Source organism: Austrofundulus limnaeus, unplaced genomic scaffold (assembly GCF_001266775.1).
Source record: "Austrofundulus limnaeus strain Quisiro unplaced genomic scaffold, Austrofundulus_limnaeus-1.0 Scaffold899, whole genome shotgun sequence".
Classification (NCBI taxonomy): domain Eukaryota; kingdom Metazoa; phylum Chordata; class Actinopteri; order Cyprinodontiformes; family Rivulidae; genus Austrofundulus; species Austrofundulus limnaeus.
Window position 1 is genome coordinate 85934 of NW_013953301.1, and position 8737 is coordinate 94670.

The window sequence follows — 8737 nt, forward strand, 5'->3', positions numbered from 1 at the left end:
GCACTACTGCTACTGGTGGTGAGAAAGTGTATTGCACCTTATTTAAAATCAATGCAGGTCCTCAGCCCTCTGCGGCCCAAAGTTAAAAAATGTTGTTCTTCTAAGGCTCTCAAGGTGGCACTAAGAATCTCTGATCTACTGCACTTTAAAATGTGCAACAACCAAACATTTTTTTGAAAACGCTACTGAATGTGATTAGCTAATGGTTTATTTCCACAAAAAATAGCTGTGGCTTGGCAATGTTCTTTCATGCCTGCTGTGCCTCTGATGGGTTTTGAACTCCTTCTGCCCCTATGTCCATTTCATATTAATACTATAAATTATAGAAATTTATTCAGTGGTGTGTTTTAGATTGTTGATTGGCTCCCTTAACATAGGAAATGCTGTGTGTCGTGGTTATAAAGCTCAGTGGAGAAAGGCGTACAGAGATAYACACTGCTCTGAAGTTTGTTGATGGAAAAGTTTGAAAATCTACCTTGAAWATTCTTGAATTTTACTGTGGGAAAAGTGTATGAACCCTGCACACAAAACCTCTAACAAAAATAAAATAGACTAAAGAACAAGGAAACTCGAGATTAATATTATGGAGCTCAATCTGAACTTGAATTAAAAAGGAGTGTAAAAAGTTTCAGGTTGGATTTGAAAGACTAAATAGACTGTAAGGTTGGGCGATATTGGWCAAAAAATTAATCACAATGATTAATTGTTGTATTTAGCCGATAATGATTAATATGATTTAATACCCTGCGGTCTCTGGATGCCCTTATACCCTAGTCACATGACCAATTTAAATCACTCTAGTGGGTAAGAAATGCTCTCCGTAAAAATATGTTCCAAATTTTATCTAAAGTATAAAATTCAGGCTATATATCAATTTTTCAATTGTGTTGATAAACCAAGTATGATTAATAAATTACAGAACTTTGTTTTTAAATGTTTGTCATATTTGAAGAGGAGCACCAAGCAGACTGACGGAATTAATCGTAGTAATCAATGTTTACATAGTGTATTGCTAAAGTGTTGAACAAATATAAAACCTGACAATAATTTTTAATATTCTTGTCATAATTAAAACGTTTGCACATTTGTTTCACACCGGCCTTGTTTTACAGGTGTCCATTGTTGAAGAAAAATATGAAACATTGGAATATAAATGTTTTGAATAAAACTGAATTATTTGAACATTTTGCCCACACAAACCTGGAATTTCATTTAATAAAATGACTTTGTTATATTCTTTAGATCCTCTTCAGAAAGATGAGATAAACAGGAAAGCTTTTGAGAAGTTCAAAAAGGAGCACACGTCAGTCCCACCGTCCATAGATAAAGCCACGCCCTCTGAAAGATTCGATGGTAAGTATTTTGTACTTTACTACAACTGTAAACAAAATACGCAGGGGTTAGGTTTAGGACTAAGGTGTGAATAGTTGGGTTTTACACACGTGGACAGAATTGTTGGTGTCCCTTGTTTAATAAAAGAAAAACCCACAATTGTCAGAAAGAACTAGAATCTGACAAAAGTAATAATAAATAAATATTCTATAAAAATGAACAAATGAAAGTCATACATTGCTTTTCAACAATGCTTCAACAGATTAAAAAAAAAAACCTCATAAAACAGGCCTGGACAGAAATGATGGCACCCTTAACTTAATCTTTTGCTGCACAACCTTTTAAGGCAATCATTGCAATAAAACTATTCTTCTGTCAATGAGATTCTGCAGCTCTCAGCAGGTTTTTTGTTCCACTCTTCATGAGCAAACTGCTCCAGTTGTCTCAGGTTTGTTGCATGTTTTATCTCCTACCAAAGATGCTCAATAGGACTTAGGTCAGGTTCACAGAAGGCCACTTCAGAATAGTTCAAAAATCAAAAAGAAAAAAATTGTGTAGGTCTTCTGGACGGGCTTTTCTCTAATGAAACGTTTCGTCTCTCCTCCAAGAGACTTCTTCAGTCTGAGAGTTTCAGGCARAATTCAGGCTTTTAAGCCCTGCCTCCATGTGACTGATACTCACATCACATGGCTATTGTTGACACCTAATTAACACTTATTGTTAACAGGGGGTGGAGTGATACTGGCAATAGCCGCGCTGTAGGAGGGGGACAACTGAAAACGGAGGCCTCCACCTCTGTTTAATGATGGACGGTCTTTAAACAGAGGTGGAGGCCTCCATTTTCAGTTGTCCCCCTCCTACAGCGCGGCCATTGCCAGTATCACTCCACCCCGTTAACAATAAGTGTTAATTAGGTGTCAATGATAGCCATGTGATGTATCAGTCACATGGAGGCAGGGCTTAAAAGCCTGAATTCTGCCTGAAACTCTCAGACTGAAGAAGTCTCTTGGAGGAGAAATGAAACGTTTCATTAGAGAAGAACCCGTCCAGAAGACCTATATACAATTTTTTTCTTTTTGATTTTTTACCTGGATTACTGAGATGCATCAGGACAATAGTTCAAAAATGTTTCCTTTAGCCATTCTTGTTTTTTATTTTTTGCTGTGTTTTGGGTCATTATCTTGTTGAAGACCCATAACCTGCGACTGTGACCACTGTTTGTTCTGATGTTTTATATRTTAAGATGCTAGCAGTAAACGTTGAAACATGCAGCACCTAATGACAACGGACGCTAGGGCAGCCTTAAAGGTAGATGATATGATCCATATYAAACTAAAAGTAACTTAATACTTATTACTAAATAAACAATAATTTCATGACAACCTAATGCTTTATAAACACAGCCTCTAAAACAAGTTAGCAGGTAACATACCTCTGAGGGGATTGCTGCAGTTTGTACAGATAAAATATTTTATGAATCACTGAACAGTTTTAATAAGACTTTAGAAAGTAATTATGATATACTTCTACAAAAGAATAACTTTAACCCCAGTCATGATAGCTTAACAGTAGGAATCACAAATAACTGGTATAACTCGGTCAGTTTAACAAATGTTAACAGATTCATGAGGTGGTAGCTGAGCTATTTGTAACGCATACTCTGTATTCATGTGACTAACTACACTTTGCAATAAGTACTTCTAATTTCAAATGCTGTGCATCAAATCAAACCTGTAACTTAAAATTGAGAAAAGAAATGAGTTTTCTCTGTGAAACAGTTCAGTAACAACTTCATGTGTTTGACATTTTGAAAGAGAAAAATGGGCTGAGCTGTTCAGTGCTCCTCAGTTTCTGAAAAGGAAAAAGCGTCATACTGAAAATGATGTGTCTGACTCAGGTAGTGAAGGTAATGCAGCCCCCTGGACCACAGAGGAACAGAAACTTCTGGAACAGGCCTTGAAGACCTACCCAGTGAGCACACCTGAACGGTGGGAAAAGATCGCTGCTACAGTTCCTGGACGAAGTAAGAAGGACTGTATGAAGAGGTACAAGGTATGTCGGACTTGGACAAAAAGTTACTCTTTCATAATTTTAGGTGTTACTGTTTCAAACGATAGATCTACAGCATATTTTGTTGAACATGCTGAGTCACTTTTTTCTCATTTTGTATGTCTGATAGGAACTGGTGGAGATGGTTAAAGCCAAGAAAGCTGCTCTGGAACAAGTGGAAGCCAAGAATAAAAAATGACAAGAACCACAAGTGATGATAGAATCTGTCATTTTAACATTATTGTTATTCTTTATTTTCTAATAAAAAAAGAAATAACTAAAACACAAGACATAATTATCATTTCTGGTTTCATGATGTATATTTGATGGTTCCTAATGTCTCATCCAGAACATCCCACTCCGGATCTGGTTGTAGTCAGGCAGCTGTTCAATTGGACCTGAGGAAAACAGAAAGTGTTTTCAAAACTCACACAGGCTGTCTTCAACTCAGGTCAGCAACTTCTGCTTTGAATGATCCGAAATGAGGACTGATGGTAATAACTTAAAAACAAATGAARTTTTATAGTTGTTGGATGTAGGGTCTTGTTAAAGATGCATTAAACAGGTCAACATACCGACTGCTGCAATGGCTGGAGCCCTGTTGTAGATGTACTTGGTGCACACCTCCTTAATGGTGTTGGAGTCAATAGCCTGTGGAGGAGTTACTCATTAAAGTTTGCAACRTTATTCCACCACAGTTCTAATTTAAAACTGTCAAAAAAGCGTTATACATAAATTAAAGTGTTATTTGGGCCTAATAAAATTCATTTTCATTTTTCTAAATTCCACTTTTTCCTTTTTTCCCCCTGAATTCCACATTTCCATTGTAACCATATTTATTAACAAGACAACAATAATTATCAATATAAATATAAATTATATATATAATAATTTAATAAATAGCCACAAACATGAATTAATGTCTGTTATTTCACTCTTACTAATATAATAATAGCTGTGGTTCAATAGAACATTAAATTCTTTTTGCAAAGTATATAAAAGTATTTACTAAGGGAAAAAATGTGAAAAACAATCTCACAATGGGGGGGGGGGGTAATTAGACATCACCTCATTGACATACATTTAGCTCTAAATTCCACATTTCAGCTAATCTGAACACAATTCGTTATGGTTGATCCTAATCCACCCCATGACAGGAATGCAGTCCAATTTTTGGGGGGCGTGGTTTAATTCCTCCACAGTACAATTATTTAAAAAATAGCCCCAAGCCATGCTTGGACCTGGAGTCATAAAATTTGGTACACATGTAAAGTCTCGGGACCTAAAAAAAAAAATCTCTTGGAGTCATGGTCCAATCCTCACTGGAAGTTGGACGTTTTGGATCAAAGCTGCCAATTTGTCTCTTTTCTTGCACATGTATCTGAGCTAACTCCCCCTGTCTTAGACTTCACATGTTGTATGCTTCTCTCAACATGGACTGGTGGCAGGATGGTGTGGGTGTGGCAGAGTGGCGAATGCTGATGCCTCGCCGTTTGCAGACAGTTAGCTCTAAATCACACATACATGATCAGACCTGCGAACTAAAAGAGGCCTGGAGCAGATCTCAGCTGGCTGAAATGGACCGCAACGTATTTATTGTGTGACTACGTCTGTCTGGTATCAAACAAAACAATGTAATTTCCTTACTTCAACGATCCTGTGGTTCAGTATTTTTTAAACTAACTAAACAAGTGCTGTTCTGTGTCATCTTTAATATTCCCTCAGTAATAAATCTTTWGATTAATCCTGCGGTCGCTCACTGATGTCATCAGCTCATTATTTTCTGAGCCGCAGAACGCAGGTTGGTTTTTCACAAGTGGGTCTGCCCGGTTCATGCTCTGATACTACCTCGCTTTGGGGGCTCAGATGCCGTGTTTCCATCCGATTTTAATTTGAATTTTGAGCAAATTTTTTAAAATTCGCAAAAATGTAAAAACGAAGAAATGCGAATCAGACGTGTTTCCATCAACTGGCTTGAAGCGAATCAGTTACGTCAGACGCATGCGTGTAGTAAACRGGRAGTAAAAGTCRCATCTCAGGAAAATGGAGAGAAGTTATCAGGAACGTGTTGCTACTATCGGTTAAGTTGTAATTATTCTATCAACTAGTTTTGGCGATTTTACATGCAGTCGGGAGACGTAGAGGAAGTAATGCAATTCTTTTCACATTACGGGAATAACTGAGAAGACACTGACAGGGGGATGAGGTTCCAGCTGCGAGTCGCGGCTGCACTCGCTCTGGTACCGGGACCGGTTTCGGACAGACAGCGAGAACAGCTGATCAACATGTGAGGTAAATGTTCGCTACGTCAGAACTTATTCGAAAAATGTGTTTCCATCTCTCTTTTTGCGCATCAACTCTTTTTCGAAAACCCCAAAAACCACCTCAAGAGAGMGTATCAACTTTGATACGAATTAGAGGACGTTCTTTCGAAKCAAGCTGTTTCCATTCACCTTTTCTTATGTGATACTTCAAAATGCGCATTAAAAACCTTGATGGAAACATGACTAGAGGCATCAGCGGCAGGCTCATTTTACTCCCCTTTCCACCTTTGTGCTTTTTCTGAATGATCTAAGGAGGACAGAACACGACTGAGCCGTCTGATGAATGAGGCTATAGAAGGCAGCACAGCAGGAGGTGAAATGCTGTATGAGGGAATCAAATATCAGCTACAGGATGAAGGTGGAGCAGAAACTACAGAACAATATGAGGGAAGTCTGGGAGGGTGCGAAAACCATCACAGGCCACAACACAAAGACCAGAGACACGGGGGGTCAATGGAGAATGTGAACAAACTAAACAACTTTAACAGGTTTGACAAAACCATTTAGCTCCTCACCCTTACCGCAGCCACCCCAYCTTCCCTCAGCACCCCACCACCCAGACATCACAGCAGCCCTCTCCTCCTCTGCTCCCATTTAAACGTGCTCTACATCCCTGTGGACCATCAGAAGACAGCTGAGGAAGCTTCACCCCAGGAAAGCAGGCCCAGACGAGGTGTGTCGATAAGGAAAGCAGTACTGTGAGGATTCTCTTCCAGGATTTCTATATTTGCCTTTAATAATACACTGAAGCGTTTTGACGCGCGTCCAAAGTGGCAGACACTTGAGTTGGAAAATATRAACTTGGACCGTCAACCGATTTGTGACGTAGTGGTGCATTTTTCCGATGAGGGCGGTCTCCTGAATGATGCGAACTAACCTGAGACAGATGGACAGAGRACAGGAAGGAGCAGCAGACACCACCACTGATAGATTTCAGCTGGTGTAAAAKAATTATGTAAATGCTAAATCTATAATGGTATGTTAATTATTTTATTTCTATTTGCATTGTTATACCTGCTGTCACTTTTGCTGTCTTTGTGATGATGCTGGAACTCTAATTTCCCTGAAGGAATTGTCCCAAAGTATCAGTGAAGTCATATCTAATCTATTTTTGATGTTCTCAACCTGGGCCTTGTTCTGAGGATTGGACAGTGTAGATTGCGATTCACTCACCTCAATCCGAGCCTCCAGTTCATGCAGAGGGATCCTTCGATTGTAGCACAGCATCTGCCTGCCAATGTCCTCACAGATTGGGGTGGATCCTGGATTAAATCAGTCCATATCAACAGAGATTAACAGAGTACAATACACAACCACACGATTCTGTCAGGCTGCCTTACCATCAAGATGCAACAGCATGTTTGTTTTAAGGAGATTCTTGGCCCGATCCACCTCACTTTCTGTCACGCTGGTACAGAGAGACATCCTGACAGGAGAACATGGATGTGTTAAACACAATCTTACTCCAAAAATTAGCTGAGTACTAAACAATCCGGCTGAATAGTGTGAACCTGCTTAAACAGCAGTAAGTAGAAAAAACAGTAAAAAGGCTGAGTCGACATTCACAGCCCCACTTCAGGTCTTCTTTCTACACCATTAAAGATATATTCTATTCATCTGTCACTTAAACCCKTCCTGGTGCACTCACCATTCCCTCTGTGTGAAGTGCATCATGTCACTGATGGTGCCGGGCTCACACACCATGTAGAGCCCCCACAGGCCCGTGTCTGTGTAGCAGGTGTTGAAAGACTGGAAGCTGTGACACAGGTTTCCCTGACAGGCCATCTGAGCCAGTTTGCTGGACAGATTCTACTTTCACACAAAAAACAAGAGACAAAGCACTAAAATAACTCACTTTTTTCTGGTGTTTAGAAACTTTCAACAAATGACCGTAAAAACCAGGGGCCTCATGTATCAACGGTGTGTACGCCATTATCCACGCAAAACTCCGGATGTATCAAAACTCAACTGAACGTGGAAATGTGCGCAGCCCCACGCCAACTCCAGGGCTGGCGTACGCACGTTTCTGTGGTTTTGGTTCCATTGGAGACACTTAGAGGTGATTCTGAGAAACTGTTCATGATGTGAAAATGATTATTGTTCACACCACGATTAACAATTATTACATCCAGATGGACGCAGTTAAATAAAGGACGTGCAAAGTTGTGCCAAAAATACATTTAACAGGAACGGATTCAGTCTTACTGGAGGATATACACTGCTCAAAAAAATAAAGGGAACACTTAAACAACGCACGCTAACTCCCGATCTTAATCAATGAAATATTTGCATTGAGTACTTTGTTCTGTACAGAGTTGAATGTGCTTCACAAAAGTTTGATTTACTTGGACTTAGCGTGCGTTGCTTAAGTGTTCCCTTTATTTTTTTGAGCAGTGTAATAAATAGTGTAACACAAAGAGCTTTTATTTATAAACAGATAGAATTTTCTGATGACGAGTGGCTCATCAGCCGTTTTGAGGAAAAAAAATTTTTTAGTTTGGCACTGCTGCGCTCTGGGAGCGCGACGCAGCGAGCYGCATGCGCCACGCGTGCTACTGGGGTTCCACAGGAGCTTTCCAGAGGGAGCTGGCAGACCGATCGGGGCTGTGCCAGTCCAGTCCACCCAAAGCTGAATCATGACCAATGGAACGGTTTCATCCATATGATTCTAAGGCTGAGTTATGGTCGCGCTCTGGAGCGCGCACCCTCGCCGGCAGTGGAGGTGTTTCATACTTGGCGTTTACGTTGTTGCAGATTTCTCCAAAATGACACGTGGAAGTWCACTTTAYAACTTGTGAAAATGCTGTAAGTAGGAGAGCAAAAGCTGGACAGACAAACAGACTGCGCACAAAGGATGAGGCGCGCGCAGCGTTTGTGGAGACTCTCCAACATCACATCATGTGAACTCTCTACTGAGACGCAGAGACTCGTTTCTTAATATCAGCTAAGAAATAAACTAAGATCTATGTTCTACCAAACATTTAAGTTCCTCTGTGTTTACAGTAATTATGGTAATAAACTCGTGCGCAAAG

General features: G+C 39.9%; 2 protein-coding genes across 2 annotated transcripts in view; one reads left to right on the top strand and one right to left on the bottom strand.

Annotated features, from left to right (window-relative positions):
• dnajc2 (DnaJ (Hsp40) homolog, subfamily C, member 2) overlaps window positions 1-3676 on the top strand; it is a 24098-nt gene extending 20422 nt beyond the window's left edge. The window contains exons 14-16 of the mRNA XM_014029415.1: window positions 1243-1353; window positions 3230-3384; window positions 3512-3676. Of these exons, the coding sequence (XP_013884869.1) occupies window positions 1243-1353; window positions 3230-3384; window positions 3512-3580 (335 nt within the window). The 3' untranslated portion in view covers window positions 3581-3676. The remainder of the gene's footprint in view (window positions 1-1242; window positions 1354-3229; window positions 3385-3511) is intronic.
• Window positions 3609-8737, bottom strand: part of pmpcb (peptidase, mitochondrial processing subunit beta) — a 14902-nt gene continuing 9773 nt past the window's right edge. The window contains exons 9-13 of the mRNA XM_014029416.1: window positions 7354-7514; window positions 7046-7131; window positions 6879-6967; window positions 3957-4032; window positions 3609-3779 (exon numbers count right to left, since the gene is read on the bottom strand). Of these exons, the coding sequence (XP_013884870.1) occupies window positions 3715-3779; window positions 3957-4032; window positions 6879-6967; window positions 7046-7131; window positions 7354-7514 (477 nt within the window). The 3' untranslated portion in view covers window positions 3609-3714. The remainder of the gene's footprint in view (window positions 3780-3956; window positions 4033-6878; window positions 6968-7045; window positions 7132-7353; window positions 7515-8737) is intronic.